General features: G+C 41.5%; 1 protein-coding gene across 2 annotated transcripts; it reads left to right on the forward strand.

Annotated features, from left to right (window-relative positions):
* Positions 1-55: 55 nt before the first annotated feature.
* On the forward strand, positions 56-18,999 carry LOC109428131 (protein prenyltransferase alpha subunit repeat-containing protein 1-B). Of its 2 annotated transcripts, none has more exons than XM_062858299.1 (3): positions 56-475; positions 14,775-15,214; positions 17,802-18,999. In XM_062858299.1, exons 1-3 carry the CDS (start codon positions 372-374, stop codon positions 18,509-18,511), a joined length of 1,254 nt encoding a protein of 417 aa, XP_062714283.1. In that variant the 5' UTR covers positions 56-371; the 3' UTR covers positions 18,512-18,999. The 2 variants fall into 2 exon arrangements, with proteins under 2 accessions (XP_062714283.1, XP_062714284.1); XM_062858300.1 differs by lacking the exon at positions 56-475 and adding an exon at positions 913-2,035.
* The last annotated feature ends 494 nt before the right edge of the window (positions 19,000-19,493 follow it).

Consider the following 19,493-nt stretch of genomic DNA (forward strand, 5'->3'; position numbering starts at 1 on the left):
AAAACGCCCAAAAAGTCGACTGCCTTGCGAAGATCGCCCACTGCTCCCTCAGCGTTTTTATCAAAACAAACGTGCGAATCGCCAGCAAAAGCAAAAGAAAAGAAGCAAGTCCGCCGTGCTCTGCGCTTTTGTGTGGAATCGTCTCCTGTACTGCCTGGTGGCTTTATATTTGCGAAATTCCTGACAATGTTGATCACTATTTGGTAGAATTCTGCTCGGTGAAGGTTGAATTTGTGGTGCGCGCCGTTGCGTTGTGTTCTGGCTTCAGCAGCCGAGTTTCCCCGTGAAGTGTGTCGTTGTTGGGTGGTGCGGTGCATTCATTGATTGACTATTTTGCCGTGTGATAAGCAGTAGCAGTAAGGGGGAACGCAATGACCTCGACGACGGAAGCTGCGGACTATTTGGATGATAATAATGCCTTCTGCGAGAAGATCATCAACGAGATCTACGCGGTGTTCCTGAAGGATCCTGATCTGTAAGTACATCCATCAATCATTGTGTTTTTCGACGAGTCATCCCTTAGCCCTGCAGTCCGGAAGTGAAGGGGACACAATAAGGGATGCGTGAAATATAATTACGAATAATGAATGAGTGCAGGTTGAAGATTGGCTAGTCGAGAGATGATGAGAATATCTTCTTGCCTTCCAAATACCCAAAGAGTGGTACAGCGAGATGAGCGACAAGAGAAGGGTGTCATTGATCCGTAGGTCAATTGGGGAGCTGATTGAGCAAAAGGAGAACACAAATTGAGGCACCGTTGCGTTGTTGATCGCGTTCGACCGACTTGACGATCTTCGGTGGTGGTGGCGCGTGAGATAGTCTAGCTCAGTGCAGCAGCAGCGCAGCGGTTCTCAATTATCTCTAGTAGCGTTGATCTATTTGATTTAAATGAATAATTTGAAGCCGTACATAGCAAATGCGATTTTTAGTTTATTTTATTCAACTTTTAATCTAAGAGGCTTGATATACACAATTAACGATGACCTAAATTCTATCGAATGTTGAGCAATCGTAAACAACATCTTTCCAAATCTTAACAAAACCTAAGCTATAGTTATTTGCACATTAAACTCTGCGGAAATGCTGTTTTACGATTAGGGGCAGTGATAAGTCTGCACAATTTCTTAACTTTTTAAGGCACTTTTGAGAAATTCCTGCAAAGATCCCAGTAGGAATTGCTAGGAAATCTCATCATGAGCTACTTGGGAAACGTAGCAGGATTGTTTGAAAGAATTCCATCAGGAAATTCTATAGGTATTTCAAGAGAAATTTCTAAAGGAATCCAAAAAGAATTCCTGTTGAGATTTCAACAACGATTTTTCCAAGGATTTATCTACGAAGTCCTCTTGTGATTCCTTAACCCTCCTTTGGCATTATTAGGGTCATTTTTTAAACAAACCTTACACTACGTTAGTGAGCTGCTGCCAACGTTATGCAAAAGGAATGTTAACGGATTTATTCCAAAATTCCTCTATGAGTTCATGTTAGAATACTTTCTCAGGACTTTTTGATAGGATTCCACAGGAATTCTTACTGATTTCTCAAAAAAATCTATTTTTTTTTTCGGGAGTCCTTCGGTAATTCATAAGGACTCATAGCAGTAATTGCCAGTAATCCCAGCTAGATTACGGGATGGATTACTAACAGCCATCCTTGTGGATATCCCTGGAGAACTAATAGTAAGAATACTTAAGAGTAATTACGAGATTACTGAAAAGAATGTTTCGAGAAATCCATGGGGGAATCACAGCCGAAGCTTCTGAAGGAATACCAGGAGCTATTAGTGGGAGCATCCCAAAAGAATTTCAGAAGTAATCATCGGAGATGTTTGTGCAGTAATACCATTACAGTGCAGTATTAGAATTACTGGAGGAATTCCAAGAAGAATTTCTACAGGAGTCGTTGGAGAAATCTCTGGACGTCTGGAATCACTGCAAAAATTACTGGAGGAATCCCAGTAAAAATATCTGGAGAAGGCATTATTGGGAAAATGCCAAGAAGTATCTCTGAGGAAATCTCTGGCGGAATCACAAAAGTAATTTTCTACCATTACCTACAATTTTTCTCTCTTTCGGCTTAGATCTCTCAGCACGCTCGTATTTGTGCCTCCTTCCTACTTTAAAAAAACATGTCCATATTTATCGTAATAAATATTTTCGAAAAAAAAAACAAATAGGGTAGAAGCATCAGTTTTGGCCAGTTATTATTATTATTGTCTTTATTAACGAGATTTTCAGCCCTTGGCTGGTTCGTCTCGTGTTTTGGCCAGTTAGGTGTTTTGGTCATACACTATTAGTGTGTTATTCAGCCTGTTACGATCTAAATCAGCATAATTTTACTACATACTAGATCCTAATATAATATGTAAGATGAATAAAGCTGTGAAAACCATAGATTTTTATTAAAGAATGCAAGTTAAATTTGTTCCTAAAAATCAGCTCTCATATGTCTATTTTGGGGCTGCAAAACGGTGAGTCGATTAGCACAGCGTCCAACATAGCTCTGGTCCTCACAAGTTCCTACCTCATGCTTCCACGGATCAAGCGATGACAAAGACCGCCAGCTAAGAGTTGTCTCTGTGGTTGTGTGCTTAGCTGGTAGTGCAGCCTGGGCACTGTTGTCCTTCTGGCTTCAACTAGATTGAGGAGGTATGCACATGAGGCACGTATCAAGCGTTTGTTCACCAAGGAGGTGCGGCTCAAGCAGCGTCTATTCTGGCATCCAGCGGCTGAGTATGAAATGCTCCTCCACCGGAAGCTATACCTAAGGTGGCAGCCCTATCACGGTGGATAGGGGACCTTAGGCCAACAACCTACTGTTTCTGAAACCGAAAAACCGTTACGGAATCGAAAAATGAAAGATTACGAACTGATTCCACGGCAACGACTTTTAGCGCGAAATAATGGACAAAAATTTGAACATGGAATGTATTAACCCTAGCCGCCTAGCCCAGCAGAGTAAATTGGCACAACTAGCCAATGAGGCATGCCGCATGAAGCTTGAGATCGTAAGACTGAGCGAAATCCGTTGGCCGAACTTTGGAGAACACGGATTGGCGTCGAGTCAAATTCTGCTATACTCTGGCCTACGAGGTGAACACGCTCATCGCCACCGTGGAGTTGGTTTCCTGCTCAGCGCTCACGCCCACGCTGCGCTCATGAAGTGGGAATCTATTAATGAGAGGGTAATTGTAGCCAGATTCAGAACACGGGTTCGAAACCTCACCATCATCCGATGCTGCCAAATTGCAAGACAAAGAGAACTTTTACAGTCAACTGAATGCTGTCGTGAACAAGATTCCGAAAGGTGATTTCAAGATCCTCATGGGCGACTTCAACGCGAAGGTTGGTTCCGACAACTCGGACTATGAGCACGTCATGGGACGCCATGGTCTCAAAGAAATGAACGAGAACGGCAACGCAAACAGCTCTCCGTTTGCGCTCGTTTCTCCGAGACCATGGCGTCCCATGACGTGCTCATAGTCCGAGTTGTCGGAACCAACCTCTCATTAATAGGTTTCTTTTTCATGAGCGTAGAAGAAGCGTGAGCGCTAAGCAGTAAACCAACTCCACGGTGGCGAGGAGCGTGTTCCCCTCGTAGGCCAGAGTATAGCAGAATTTGACCCGAGGTCAATCTGTGTTCGATCAACGGATTTCGCTCAGTCCTAGGATCTCAAGCTTCATACGGCATGCCTTATTGGCTAGTTTTGCCAGTTTACCCTGCTGGGTTAGGGTTAATACATTCCAAGTTCCAATTATTGTCCGTTGTTTCGCGCTAAAAGTCGTTGTCGTTAAAACAGTTCGTAATCTTTCATTTTCGGTTTCAGTAACGGATTTTGAGTTTCGGGAACAGTAGGTTGTTGCCCTAAGGTCTCCTATCCACCGTGGTGGGGCTGCTGTCTTAGATACACTGCAAATTTTATTTACTCGTATTCAGCAAACTTTGCTGATTTTTTTTGTGCTGATTGCATTCAGCAATACGAGTTTATTGAGTATCAGCAATTATTTTTCAACTTGCTGAACTTTCCAGCAATTTTAACAGTTAATCAGCAACGTTGTGCTGAAATTCAGCAAAAATGTTGCTGAAATTCAGCAGTTTATTTTGCTGATTTTTTTGTGCTGGAAGCATTTCAACAAATTTGGTGTGTAGCTTCCGGTGGAGAAGCATTTCATACTGAACCGTTGAATGCCAGAACAGACGCTGTTTAAGCTGCACCTGCTTGGTGAACAGCCGCTCGGGACGTACCTCCTCAATCTAGCTGAAGTCAGAAGTACAACAGTGTCCAGACTGCACTACCAGCTATCCACACAACTCTTAGCTGGCGGTTTTTGTCATCGCTTGATCCGTGGATGCATGAGGTAGAAACTTGTGAGGACCAGAGCTATGTTAGACGCTCTCCTTATCGAGTCACCGTTTTGCAGCCCAATTAAATAAATGAAGTCGTCAAATGTCCTCACAAAATGGTAAATATGATACAAATATATCACCCTGTAATCAAACAATCTTCAACAGAAATATTCGTTCTTGCGTGTTGTGAGCCACGCCGGCTTCAGAGTTCAACTTTCCATTATTGAAGTCGTTGAGACCAGTCAGTGGCAGAGACTGCCTAGTTCATGTGTCTCCTAGTCTAGGCAAATAAATGTTATCATATCATATCTAACCTCGTGCGATTTGCCAAAATTGGCGCGCGTTCTTGTGCTGCTGCTGCGTCGCCGTGACGTTATGGCGTTTTCGTAAATTGGTATTAATTTATAATAATTGGATGATACAATTCAGCTTGTTAAAATATGCTGCTGCACGTCACGTCGCTCATTCTGCATCGTCAGATTCCCGGTTTGCGGGTGTGTTTCGGTTAAAAGCGTTATTCAATCTTTGTTCATGAAACAAAAACTTCACCGGGTACATTAAATCTGATGGTGTGTCGATCTACATTATTTCAAACGTCATACCCGCTTCAATATCTTATTCCTTATTGTTTTTCATCATGCATTTAGAATAGATTGCATAATGAAAAACAGTTGCAATAAAAATACCCTGGCCAAGTTCGCAGGGGTTGACGGTATTAAAGTAAAGGAGTTTCATTTTGATTACAGTGGCGTTTCGGTTTTATCACTAGTCATTTTATTCACTACTCGCCAAATTCACTCTCGATTTTATCACGGCTTTCGTTTCGTTTTTATCACGGTTTTTCTAAAACATTGTGAAATCAACATGAAATAGCACAGAACATAAAAATGTTATTGCGTGACTACCTTTTAGGGCTATCCACAGTCTGGAGTAGTCTTGACTATGAGATTAAAGAAATAATAGCTTTTTTGGATAAAGAGGGTTTTAGTGGATTCTAAATTTCATAGCAAATATATAACAAAAAGAAAAATAATTTTATTTTAAGTCAACTGTACATTTTATTGAATACTAGCTGTCCCGGAAAACTTTGTTTTGTCAAGTTGTGGTGGTTGGACAACTGTTGAGGTTATTGCAGCACCTCACTCTAGATTTATCTGATGCTGATAGTGCTGAATTTATTCTCGGCTAATAAAAATCAGTATTTCTACAGTTTTAATACTTTTTCGGATGATTTTCATAACTTTTCCTACATATAAAGACAGCCAGGTTCATGTAAATACAGCCACCCTGAAGACGGATCGTACAGTGCAAAATTTATGCTGATCGGTTCCTCCGTTCGTACGTTTCAATGCCTCAAAGCGAATTTAAACTCATTTTTATTTATAGAGATGTATATCTCGAACCCTCGACTAGCTGTTACTAGGGGCAGGACAGATCTAACGAGAGCAAATCTGTGTTCGAGGTGTTGCTCAGAATTCCTCACAGTTCCTCAGAATTTCTCCCATTTATGCCAAAGTGTGATCTAGCACCAATGTCAAACTGCAGAGTGTTGCATGTGCTGAATGAAAATTGCAGTTTTGGGGATGTCTTTCGACAAATTTCGTCGATCATTGCTAAAAAGAGTTACTCAGAAATTCTCAGAGTTGCTCGCGTTTGCACAGTGTCTTGCCCCTAGAGCTGTTATGTATTGTATGTATGTTTAAATAATTTTCATGAATTATTGATATTTTATTTTTATTTTATTTGACGAAATTGAAGGAATTCCCAAAACCAACTAACCGGATGGCCCAGATGTGAACTAGACGGAGTAACCTTTCAAACCCGACAATTTTCAATTTTTAGTAAATTAACTTTTTGATTTGTGAGTTGTGTTGATTGTTCGAGTGAATAGTCAATTTGTGTGTTGGATGTTGTAGATTATGTATTTTGGGTGAATAAATTAAAACAACTTTTAGGCCCTGAGGAAGGTTCAATAGCCGAACCGAAACGTCGTCGATGATAGTAAATTAATCAACGCAATTTATAAGACTGTAAGCCGAAAAATCAACAAATTTGTACTACATTCTCCTCGATTTTCATAAAATAAAATTATAGTGATGTTCAGTCATCAGTAGGTCGGCACCAGCGGCACGTTCTCCTCTTTTTTTTTTGATGTTCAGTCATTGAACATTGCCCATTTAAGGAAAAAAAATATTTGGATATCTCGTCAAAGCAACGGTCCATACAAATTTTCTAAATTTGTATGGACGAAAGTCTACCAGGGGGAAGGGCGTCTAAGATTACCCAAAATGAGTCTACGTAGTTTACATACTGCGCCTGAGCAATACAATCATTCACAAATTGCTGAAACTCTTGAATATATGAATAACGATTCAAAAATTTTGTAGCTTATCGATTTTTAATATAAAATTCACATTTATTTTTCATTTCGCTAAATTCACGGTTTCGCTACATTCACGGCTAAATTTTTTTTGACCGTGATAAAATCGAAAAACCACTGTATTGTAATGTAGTGTTCTTTAGTGAAACTAAAGAAATATCACCTTTTTAACACTTTAATGCGCCTCCAACGGTTCATCCCGAACCGGCTGCTGCAGATGGAGTATGGCTGATCATATGCATCAGGCATGCTCGATAAACAGGAGGAACCGCCGGGGCTCAGTAGAGTCTATTCCCAAGCAATAGTTCCAAGTCGGTTGGATTTGAGAAGGTTTTGATGATCGTTACAAATCCTAATTTTTGTATCGCACGACTGTTCGGACAACGGTGGACGATTCACGTAAAAGACGAACCGAAATAAAACGCGTACGTGATTAAAACTTAACAATTTTATTACGGAACGTTAAAACTATCACGCGACACAAAACAATCTTAAAACTCAACTGTCACAATCAAAACATTTGCCTCACACGAGTGACAGCTTTCTCTGTCATCGGTGAGCCCATCGGGAGTAGTTGTGCAACCGGGAGTGTTGCCAATCCAGTTCTGTTGACCACAACATCTCCCCTCTCAATATAGCTGATAAGGGTCGAACCATCGTGGCTGCTTTCTCGGGCGAGAAGATCGCCGTGGTAGAACTACTTTAGGTTCTGATTCGGTTGCAGATTCGAACCCAGTAGATGTTGTAGAAGTTGACCCCGAAGACGACTCAGATATCCTTGGAACCTTCATACCCTTGGTGCTTGATGATGAGTCACATTTCGGTGTAGAAGACGCAGGCTGCTCTACAACTGGAACTGGTGTCACCTCTGATGCTATTTCATTTGATGCATCTGTAGGCTCGGGTACCAAAGGAACGGATCCGTATTCTTGCGACACTCTTGGTGACTGAGCTAAGTCCCATGCTGACAAAAGAATATCTAACGGAAGAGGGCTCGCAGTATTCTGTCGTATTGTGTTCCTGCCTAGACGACTAGCAGAATTGCGACTACGCAGCTGATTTATGTGTGAACGTACCATTTGGCGAGTATCAGTCCACACGTTGTACATTACATCGCCCACTCTTTCGAGAACAACGCCGGCGACCCAAGACCAAGTGTTCCTCGAATATACCTTTGCGTATACAGTATCGTTGCGGTTGAATGATCTTTGCAGTCCATCAGAGCGTGTATCTTCAACCGTCGAAAGTGCTGGCGGTGGGCGCAGTAATTCAAGACTAGTTCGAATTTTACGTCCGAACAAAGCCTCCGATGGTGACTTGCCTTCAGGTACGGAGCGGTTTGGAGTGCTCCTGTAAGTAAGCAAGAAGATGTCTAAAGCTTCGTCCAACGTTCCTCTCCCCTCTTTAATTTTTTTCACAGATCTTTTGAAGGTGTCTACAAAACGCTCTGCTTGGCCGTTTGACTGCGGATGATAAGGGGCTGTAGTGAGGTGTTCCACACCGTTCATTGCACAGAAACTTGCGAAATCCGAACTAGTGAATTGCGTTCCATTATCGGACACCAGGGTAATCGGCATTCCTAGCCGGGCGAATATACTACGTAGAATGGCAATCGTAGCCTTGGTACTAATGCTGTGCGTTCGAACAATTTCCGGCCATTTCGTCAAAGAATCGACCACAACCAAGAAGTAATCGCCGTCAACTGGTCCTGCGTAGTCGATGTGTACACGTTGCCATGGACCGCTTGGCTTGGGCCACGGGACTGGCTGAGCGTGAGGAGGAGATTTCGCAACGGACGCACACTGGTGACACGCCTTGACGTAGCCCACGATGTCCTCGTCGAGCGATGGCCAGTACACGTAGCTCCTAGCTATTGCTTTCATCCGTTGCATTCCGGGATGGCCTTGATGAAGTTGGTCCAAGCATCGTTTCCGAAACGGCGATGGAATAACGAGTCGGTCAGCGAACAAAATGCATCCGTCCACTACCGTGAAAGATTCCTGTCTAGCGTAGAATCGTTTGATGTCCGGCTCGATTTGCTCAGGCTGTGGCCAGCCGTTTTGCATGTACCGATATACCTTGCGAAGTAATGGATCTGCCTGGGTGGCTTGTGAAACAAGTTTGAAGTTCAGAGGCAGGACGTTGAGCGAATCCGCAGCTACAGATCTGACGTCTTCCTCGAGAGTAACGCTGGCAATTACGTAGTCTTCATCCGGTCTTGCATGCTGACTAATCAATCGAGACAGAAGATCGGCGTTGCCGAATTTCTCAGTCGGTACGTACTCGATATCAAAATCGTAAAGCAGCAAGGTAAGGGCGAATCGCTGCAAACGGTTGGCCGTATACACTGGAATGCCCTTCTTAGAGCCGAAGATACGAAGAAGTGGAGCGTGGTCAGTTTGCAGACGGAACTTACGACCAAATATCATTTTGTGGAACTTTGTTACTGCAAAAATGATGGCCAAACCCTCTCGGTCCGGCTGGCTGTAGTTTTGTTCCGCCTTAGTAAGTGCTCTTGAAGCATGCTGTATAACCTTGACGGAGCCGTCGGGAAATTTATGGCTAATTGTTGCCCCGACACCGACCGAAGACGCATCAGCAGATACAATAATCTCTTTCTTCGGATCGAAATGTGTGAGTAGCAGATCTGAAGTGAGGATCTGCTTGAAACGATCGAAAGCCTGTTGACACGCAGAACTCCACACGAACTTCGCATCGGATTTGAGGAGACTATCGAGAGGATAGCGAAGCGCTCGCATATTAGGAACGAATTTACCATAATAATTAATCGCTCCAAGGAAAGAGCGCACTCCTGATACGTCGGATGGAGGCGGAAGCTTGCGGATCGCCTCAACTTTGGCTGGATCCGGACGCAACCCGTTTTCGTCTATGATGAGCCCGAGATAGTCGATTTCTGGTTTACCGAAGGAGCACTTCTCGGGTCGGATAGTGAACCCGAAATCTTTAATCCGTTGGAGAACTGCTCGAAGATTGCGGTCATGTTCCTCCTGGTCTTTGCCGCCTACAACAACATCGTCGAGATATCCAGATGTCCCTGGTAAGTCTGCCAACATCGTATCGATAAGTTGTTGGAAAGCCCCTGGAGCTATCTTTACACCTGGAGGAAGGCGGTTGTATAGGTAGAGTCCACGGTGAGTATTGATGGTTAGCAGCTTACGAAACTTCTCGTCGACCGCCACTTGCAGAAAGGCATCTGAAAGATCAATTTGGCTGAAAACTTTACAGTTGGCCAATTTAGCGAATATATCCTCTGGGAGAGGCAGAGGATATTGATGCGGCTGCAGTGCAGAGTTGAGTCCAGTAGAATAGTCTCCGCAGATCCGGATTGCACCATTCGCTTTGCGCACGACCACTATTGGAGCAGCCCACTCCGAGTAATCAACCGGTGTAATGATTTGTAGCCGCTCCAGTCTGTCCAACTCTTGATTGACGGCGTCCTGCATGGCGTACGCGACAGGTCGCTTGGGGCAGAAGACTGGTTTACAACTTGGCTTTAACTCGAACTTGACGGTCGCCTTGTTGCACAAGCCAAGATCTCCGCTAAAAACTTCAGGAAACGTCGACTTCAGCGTCTGCAGAGACGCCGGAGAGGAAGATATATTGCAGCAGAAACTGTCCATCGGAATTGACCAAAGATTGAAACAGTCGACCAAATCTGTCCCAAGGAGTTTTATCGGCTTTTCTGTTACTCTGACCACCGCGCTCCGTGTAGTTGCACCTATAGAAACGTCACACAGAAATTCGCCCTCGATCGGCAAAATGTTTCCTGAGGCGGTCTTCGCGTGGACCGTCGATGGTTTTAACACCGGACTCCCAATTGTCGTCCAAAGCTCCTTGCTAATTACGGTGATATCCGAGGCAGTGTCAAGCTGCAGCTGAATTTGTGTTCCGCACAGGCTGATCGTAACAAATTTTCGCCGATCCTGTACACTGCATACGTCCACTGTTACCACCTTGCTGTCCACCGATCGTTTCTTCTGCTTCTTCTTTTTAGTTTTCCGTGCGTTGTTTGCACTGCTGCAATATCCTTCGCGGTGCCCAAATTGGTCACAATCTGAACACTTATGTTGTTTATAGCTGCAGTTTCGGTTGAAGTGCAATCCACCACAGAACCAACACGGCGAATAGGGCTTTCCGTCACCGTCACTCGAACGCTGGTCAGGTGAATCTTCTTCACGAATGTTGTACTGCCTCCTGCTGTGCTTGATAGCATTCACTTGATCGAAAGAAGCTGGCCCTTCAATCATAGCAGTGTCGTGTTTTAGATTAAAGAGACGCTGGCATTCGTTGGAAAGGTGTTCAAGTGTAACATCGTTGGTTTCTTCGATCTTCGAAAGGAGCCGGGTCCTGATTTCGGCATCGCTTTCGGATTTTAAACCACAAACGTATATCAAGCACTTAAACTGCTCCTCTGACAATTTACCGAGCTCAAACTCTACACAAGCCTTGTTTACCCTACAGGCATAGGCTACGTGATCTTCGGTAGGATTTCGGGTGATTTGTAGACAACGGTAGCGCTTACTTATCACAGACTCCTTTGCTCCGAAGAGATTCTTCATCTTCTCGACCGTTTGACTGAAGGAGAAGTCTTTCGGTAGTCTGGGAAGAATGAAGCTCACGTATCTTTCGTGCTCAACTGGTCCCAGTTTGCGCAGCAGTAACCTCACCTTCGCTTGATCATCCAATCTGGAAGCATCTTTTTCGAACAACTCATCGTAGCGAGTATACCAAGACGCAAATGTTACATTACTGTCCGGTTAATAACGAAAATCCTTTATGTTGTTCGCCAAAGAGTCGAGGATTTGCTCCGGATTGTAGGGCGCTTGCTGATCTCTCGATGCCGTTAGAGTACGAATCAGCTCTTGATGGCGAGCATCACTTTGTTGCATCATCTGGAACATTTGGCCCATCATTTGCTGCATTGCTGTCACAACCTGACTGAGCTCCGATTGTCCTATCCCGTGCTGCTGAGGAGAAGTGTGAACGTACGGTGGCTGTCCAGAGGGAACGAACTGTTGATGATGGGTTGCGGCTCCCAGCTGCTGCTGCTGGTTTGGGAGCTGCTGCTGTTGATCACCATCACGCAGGATCTGTGGACCCGTGGCTCCTTGCTGCATATTCAACGGCTGCGGCTGCTGCTGTTGATTCAGGAACTGCTGCGGTCGGTCTACATCCCGCGGATCACGTCCTTCTTCCATCGCACTGTAGCTTCTCTTCCTCCGTTTACGCGCGGGTGACGAAATGTTGGGTTATATTGAGATGACTCGATCACAAGAAAAATACCAACAATTCGCACAAACTCGTCGCCACTTTTGTATCGCACGACTGTTCGGACAACGGTGGACGATTCACGTAAAAGACGAACCGAAATAAAACGCGTACGTGATTAAAACTTAACAATTTTATTACGGAACGTTAAAACTATCACGCGACACAAAACAATCTTAAAACTCAACTGTCACAATCAAAACATTTGCCTCACACGAGTGACAGCTTTCTCTGTCATCGGTGAGCCCATCGGGAGTAGTTGTGCAACCGGGAGTGTTGCCAATCCAGTTCTGTTGACCACAACACTAATAAAAGTATTATAGGATTTGTGACAGGTTTTGGAACCTTTTACAGCCATCTGACTTCAAAATGTTGTTTGGGCTCTATTTCCCACGTTTCTCGGTTGATTTTTATTACATAGTATTTTATAAATGTCATAGTCGCTTTTTCGAATTTTTACAATGTTAGTTGGTCATATTTTCTTTAAATAAAGCAATAAAAATCGACCGAAGAATCAATAGTGGGAAGGAGATTTGCAGCACTTAATTGTGCTGATAGATTCAAAGCTAACGTGCGAACACTTTAACGCATTGTTGACGTCAATGCGTTCGACGTGACATTTTGGACAAAAACTGACAACTTTATATTAACTGAACAACGTTACTTGTGTATGACTAGGTTGACATTTCTAGGCTACGCTTGAGAAAATGGCATGGTTCATCTAGGTAGGACCGATAGGACAATTGAACGAATTTGTAGATATTTAATAGTATTTGTAGCAGGATGAAAGTTGACATGAAATCTTTATTATTTTAAAATTTTATTACAATCAACTGACCAACTTGGCGTATTTTTGATTATCTCTTAGATGTTCAGAAGTTCAGTTACATGTTTCTGTGGATTTTGGACCGATGACAATTTAAGGACACAAGAGATGAACACAAGTAGAAAAGGATTAGCGAAATCAAGAAAACAATTTGACACAGGATCGACTAAAAAGGATCGATGAAAAAAAAACAACATACGACAACTGACTTAACGAGGAGAAAAACATATTTAACCATACCACAAAATCAAACAAGGAGACAAACACAAACCGTGTGACCATAACACTACATAGGCAAATCCTGACTGACTGACCAATTGAAAACTTTCTAATCTTCTACCGTAACTTTCTGAGTCAGTAGGCAACAGTGTCTTAATGGATATCATTTTCCGCGTACGGCTGGCAAACTTCTTCTGAAAGATTACGTACTCTTTTCTATCTTCGGGTCTAGTGTAGAGGTTTCAACTCTATTCAGAGTGCAGCTAGAAACCTAGCAAAAAAAAAAAGAAAAACAGTTGCAAAAAAAATAATCATTACGTAACTTTTGATATGTCAGACCAGCCTTGGGCTGAAAATCTCTTTAATAAAGACATAAAAAAAAATTATGCAATAAGAAGCAATCAGTGAAGTACTAGATTGGAAGTAGTGAGCTGGATTTTTGTATGGTGATATGATAAATTCTCCGTTTCTGCAATAAAATAGTGTATAGTGTTGGTGGAATCCTTTGAGATGTTTCAGCAGAATCAACTTATTGAATAAGGTGTGCAATAGTTTGCGATTCACCCTGTAGTCGCTCTATATGTTTTGGTGGGAATTGCATACATTTCTTATAACTTATTTTGAATTCTAAAAAGAAACTTAATCATAGGTACACAATAACAGACAATTTTTGAAGACATTACACATGGAACTCTATTATTACTAAACGAATTTATTACGAAATCGCAAAATCACTTTTTGTTTGGTTCATTTTATATAAAACATTTTGATTCCCTAGACGAAATCCTTGGTGGAGTAGTATTTTTTGTAATACCGTAAAACGGGGTATCTTTGATAATGCGGGTAACTTTGATAGTGCGACAGGCATTGAATAGTTTATCTTACAAGTATGATTCCTTCAACCAGTTAAGAAAAAGGCAAACGTAGTTCAATTCTATACATATGAAAGTTCATCTTAGACGTATTTTCATTGAATCCTTGTTTAAATACAACTTTTTGGACAAAACAAATTGTTGATATTTTTGTCATTTGTCAACCCCTTCAAACAATCTGCTATACGACTTCGTTACAACTATTTCTGGCAAAAAGTCAAAATGAAATTAGTATCAGCTTTATTTGTACAAAAATACCAATAGTTTCATGGCGTACTAAAGATTATTTTTTATGTCAAAGTTGAACCGGGCGATTTCGTACCCCTAGGGTCTATTGGATTCCACGACACGAATGATTGGATCTTTTGATCGTGACTTCTTAGAATAATGCTGTCTTCGACAAAATTGTTCAAAAGACCACGGGCGATCTTATGATACATAAATTGAATTACAATTAGCCCAGTAGATGGTGCTAGTATGTATTCAAATTTCGGACTGAAAGTTATGTTTAGCTTGAATATCTTGATATTCTGAGTGTATAGAATGTGTGTGTCTGCGGAAAAAGTGTTTTACACATAAAGTAAAGAGGTATTTGGTAATGAAAATTTGTGGGTAAATTTCATACTTCTTCATTCATTGAGTCTTTGATACCAGCAAATACGCAGTTTGAGCCGCACCTTCTTGTTGAATAGGCACTAAATAAACATTTGCACAGACAATGAGAACCTCGGGCCTCTTCCTCATTCTCAGTGTGCAGTGTGTGAGGATTTTCAAAGCTTAAATTATTCATTCAATGTTTCTTTATTTTTTTAATTAGTCCTAATCCATATTTTTTTTCCAGAACCGGATTTGAGATAATACCGATGCCATCCAACACGAACAAATCGCCGGTCATTCACATTGAGCACAACCTGGGACTGCAATCGTGGTGCGTCAAGTATATCTACGAATATGCCCACCGGTTGCTGCTTCGACACAAAGCCGAATGCCAAAAGCTTTCCGGAGGAGGAGGCCCGGGTCAGAATTCGACCAATCTAGTTGGAAGCAGTTCCGGTGCAATGCTGAGCAGCACCACCGGCAATAATGCAATCATCAAGTACCTGAACTGTGCCATCTTGATCAATCCGGATGTGGCGACATTTTGGAACCTGCGAAGGCAGTTGTTCGCCAAAAATCGGCTCGACATCACCAAGGAGTTTCAGTTTTCTGCAGTGGTGCTCAGTAAAAAGCCCAAATCGAATGAGGCGTTCGCTTACAGACGGTGGCTTTACTTGTTTCAAAGTAAGCACCTGTTAATTGCTTGTTGAGTAGATGCATGTGGTAAATATGTCATCGTGGTGCCAATAGGCTGGTTTGCAAGGCGGTTTTTGTTCTTTGATGTTGTTTACTCATAAGTCATAACTAACTAAGAAAGGAAACTTCTACTATAGATTTTTTATCATCATCACACGTAGTCGTGAATTTAATACACGTGTACCGTGATTTAGGGTGAAATTGATCGACGTGAAGGTCATTTTTATTTGTTGAAAATAACGCTATAAGGGCTATTTGCAGTTCAGAAGGAATTTCTCAGCCTATCTTGAAGCATGGGAAATTCCTTGCCTGATTCGCTCAAGAAACCGTTTTTTCTTCAATCGCAGTACGCAGTTGCGAAGGAAAGACAGTTCAAATGGCAATCACCGTGAAAAGTTTCTGCCAGGAATCGTTCAAGAAGTTTCTTGAGCAGCGATTTCTTTCGAACACGAAACTGGGCTATAAACTTAAAACAATTTGTACATGTTTTACAGCCAATTAGACACATATTCCTGTATAAAATTCAATATTTCACGAAACTGCGTGTTCGGTGAACTTCAAAGACACTTTCATACTTATGATACCGTAGTTGTATCGCATATGTAATGAATACATACATTCGAATTTCTGTTTCTAGCTGCCAAGTATTCGCTCAACCCAATGTCGTCGTCAAAAGATCTATAAATATTGAAATTTATGCATAAAATTGTACTTTTCTAGTTATAACATATTTAGTATGGAAATTGCATACTTTATTAGGATTTATTAAACTTCAAGCTTAAATACCTAATTAAAAATTAAGTAAACTTGTAAAAGTTTTGCATAGCTTTTCGCATTTTGGGGTGGTTAGTTTAAGTGGAAAAAATATTTTCAGTACTTACAGACGAGCTTGGTGGTGTAGTGGCTACCGCTTCTGATTCATATGCAGAAGGTCCTGGGTTCAAACCCTGGCTCATTCCTTTCCTCCTACTTTGTATCTTTCTATCTACTTTCTCTCTCTCCCTCCTACATATACACCTCATGTATAATCGTATGTTCGTATGTTCGTAGCGATCGCTAGAACTAGAAACGGATTTTGAAGAGCCATTTCCCTTCCTTCCAACTTTCACCACAGCACAGTGTCTCAATCTATCATATAACGCCTACAAGTTATGCAACCAAGCAAACTGTGTCGCGCTTCACAGTAATCTTTACACAATCTATAACTTTACGCCTGGCATCCATGGACCAATGCATGAGCCCTGTGCCAAAAATAAAAACCAATGAGAGTATATTACTGTGGGGAAGAAGAAGAAATGGCTATGTATTAGTGAGCAAAGAAAAATGTAAACACAAATAGTGATGCCACTGTTTGACACGCGTTCTTATGGGAGCTCGCTTTGCGTGTAGTAGTGACATGTTTTGCACCAGACACGGATCTCACGCACACGAAGTATCTTCTTCCTCACCTTTATTAGACTCTCATTGAATAAAGCATTTCCCACCAACACACCGACATCCGCATGAGCTTGTGCAAGTGCAGAGGACTCAACGGCCTGTTGGCAACTTGCGATTGCAATCATCATCATCACTTCCCGCCCCCCATTGACTGCAACCTGACGCAGCAGGCGCCATTGTCGCTTAAAAATTCAAGACCACCAATACTCACACACTGAAGATGCCTGTTAGTCCCAAGAAGCCAGATCCAATGAGAGTCTAATAAAGGTGAGAAAGAAGATACTTCGTGTGCGTGAGATCCGTGTCTGGTGCAAAACATGCCACTACTACACGCAAAGCGAGCTCCAATAAGAACGCGTGTCAAATAGTGACATCACTATTTGTGTTTACATTTTTCTTTACTTACTAATACATAGCCATTTCTTCTTCTTCCCCACCTGTAATATACTCTCATTGTAGCTAATCTCGTGATACTGGAGTTACAATTGCGGGCGGTCAATCAAGTTTTTTTTTAGTTTTTTTTTTTTCAATATTTTCAATACTTACAACAACATTGACTGATCAATTTCATCCCGAAAGTAAAATTGTTGATTTTTTATTTCAAATGATATTTTTTTGTAAAGTTAATTATTTGATTTTCGGAGGTACTCATAAAAACGTCTAACTCGGTTGAAAGTCACGATCCAAGAGGTTGATACATTAGCTTTATTCATGCTTCGTACTTCTGTGCTATAAATCCGAATTCACTACAGTTTTCATTCCATAATAAGGTTCATTCAGTGTAATGCAAAGGGTTCCGACGCTAGGTCGAACATAACAAAAATGATTTACAGTAGAATTTTCAACCTCTTTGACTGATAAAAAACCATGGTCGTATTTATTTTAAAGGAATTAACCTTATCATACCGATAACTATTCGCCAAAACCTACGAAAAGTGATCAATTTCACCCGAAATCACGGTATACTTAGCACCTATTCAACATTTTTTGTTCATGGATCACCAAACCACAATTTTATATTGTCAATAAGATTATTAATATAAAATAATAATCATGTTCATTTTATCCCATTTTCGTCGTGTTACCTTCATCTTAAAAAACAAAAAAAAACTTTCATTAACAATTAATGTTTTTGTAGGTTACGATGCTATCGATTGGGCTTTCGAGATAGGACTGTGCGAGAAATGTGCCGATAAGAGCACTACCAACTATCACGCCTGGTGCCATCGACAATGGGTCATCATGAAGGCTCCTCAGCTGCTAAAATTCGAGATCTACAAAACGGAAAAGTTCATCCGCAAGCACATCCACGACTACAGCTGCTACAACCATCGGCAGTTCGTTCTGGCGAAAATGTCCGAAACATCGTTCTTCGATGAACACGATGAGCATGACTTCGATGAGCTAATGCAGTACACTGGTTCGCTGGTGAGTTCAACAGTCGCAACGGTGGACGATCTGTTGCGCTGGCTAATCCCGACTGCCAATAGAGAATCCCTGAACGAATCGAAGGTAAGATCGTTCTTATTTTGCCTTAACCTAGCGGCGTACGATTTGAAACTTTGTGAAGAACTAAAATCAGCCTACGGCGAATCCTTAGCGTTCGAAAATCATCGTAGGTTTATGATAAAGTTCATTATCGACCGTTGTCGGAGTGCACCCAGCACTCTGACACAGGATACAAACGGACAATGTTCCGCCATGTGCAATCAACCAATGTCGAAAATCACAAAACTAGACGAACAAGACAGTGCTTTCATTCGGGCTATCGAAAGTAACGAACAAACGCGGTCCACGTCACAGCACAAGATGTGGTGCAAACTGTTTTTAGGATTTGATTTCGAATGAGCTTTAGTAATCCACTTTTTCGTTACCTTTCAACACACACAGACCATAGCACATATTTTAGAAGAGTTCCTAATCTTTTAAGTAGCGCTGAAATGAACAAATTCTTACTCTATCTGCTTGGAAACTTTTCACTTGTTTGTCCTGCTGTTGACGAATCATGCGCTTTTAGTTGTCCCACACGTCGACGTAGAATGTTGTTTCTTTTATTATTTTTTTTTTTTATTTATGTTGTTTTAACTCTAATAGGATAGTATTTTCAAAACCGACGATTAAGAAAAAAGTGATATGAAAGTCTCGAAAAACAAAGTTAGCGAACGAGCCGATAAATTTCAAATCTTCAGCTTGAAACGTGACCAGTTCAGTATGTGGATCCTCTGGAACAGTCATTATATTAATGATAGTTAATTTTTGCTAAGAGTTTGATTATTTTGAAAGACATCGCTGAAAGCAATAAATTTCATATATTAACATTTATTAAAGTATTACAATTAATGATTTTATTTGTGAAAGAAATAGCCGAATCTGCCTAATTTTGCTCGTGTGTCACTTCTCCTAATGCCCGAAAGAAATGTTCATCAGTTAATTCACATAAACAATGGTTGGGAACTCAACCTTTATTTAGAGCATTCACACAGCGATCAAAAATTCTCATGCTTGTTGACACACATTTAAGTGAATTATAAAATTAGTGTTTGGTAAATCGACATTAGAAACGCTGTGATCTAATATGAGTTGACTTGCTGTTTATTCGGTTACTATTCCACCTGTTTAGACTCCCACGCAAAAATTAGTTGCGTGGATTTTTCTTGCGTGGACCCACAGATATAAAACCAGACAGCGTCCTGGTAAATATTTTACGCTGTGTTGTTAGGTACACATTTGGTGATAGTTTTGCACAGTAAACAAACATTTATAACGTACCTACGCTGAAAATAAGCCTAATCATTTATTTACGTCGGAATCTATAAATCGGGCAATACAT

Source organism: Aedes albopictus, chromosome 3, assembly GCF_035046485.1.
Source record: "Aedes albopictus strain Foshan chromosome 3, AalbF5, whole genome shotgun sequence".
Taxonomy (NCBI): domain Eukaryota; kingdom Metazoa; phylum Arthropoda; class Insecta; order Diptera; family Culicidae; genus Aedes; species Aedes albopictus.

What these genes read in the sequence shown, in the direction of transcription:
- LOC109428131 (XM_062858299.1), top strand. Translation starts at nt 372, where the DNA reads ATGACCTCGACGACGGAAGCTGCGGACTATTTGGATGATAATAATGCC. An exon ending in TTCCTGAAGGATCCTGATCT is followed by an intron (nt 476 to 14,774) that starts GTAAGTACATCC and finishes TTTTTTTTCCAG; the next exon opens with AACCGGATTTGAGATAATAC. An exon ending in GTGGCTTTACTTGTTTCAAA is followed by an intron (nt 15,215 to 17,801) that starts GTAAGCACCTGT and finishes ATGTTTTTGTAG; the next exon opens with GTTACGATGCTATCGATTGG.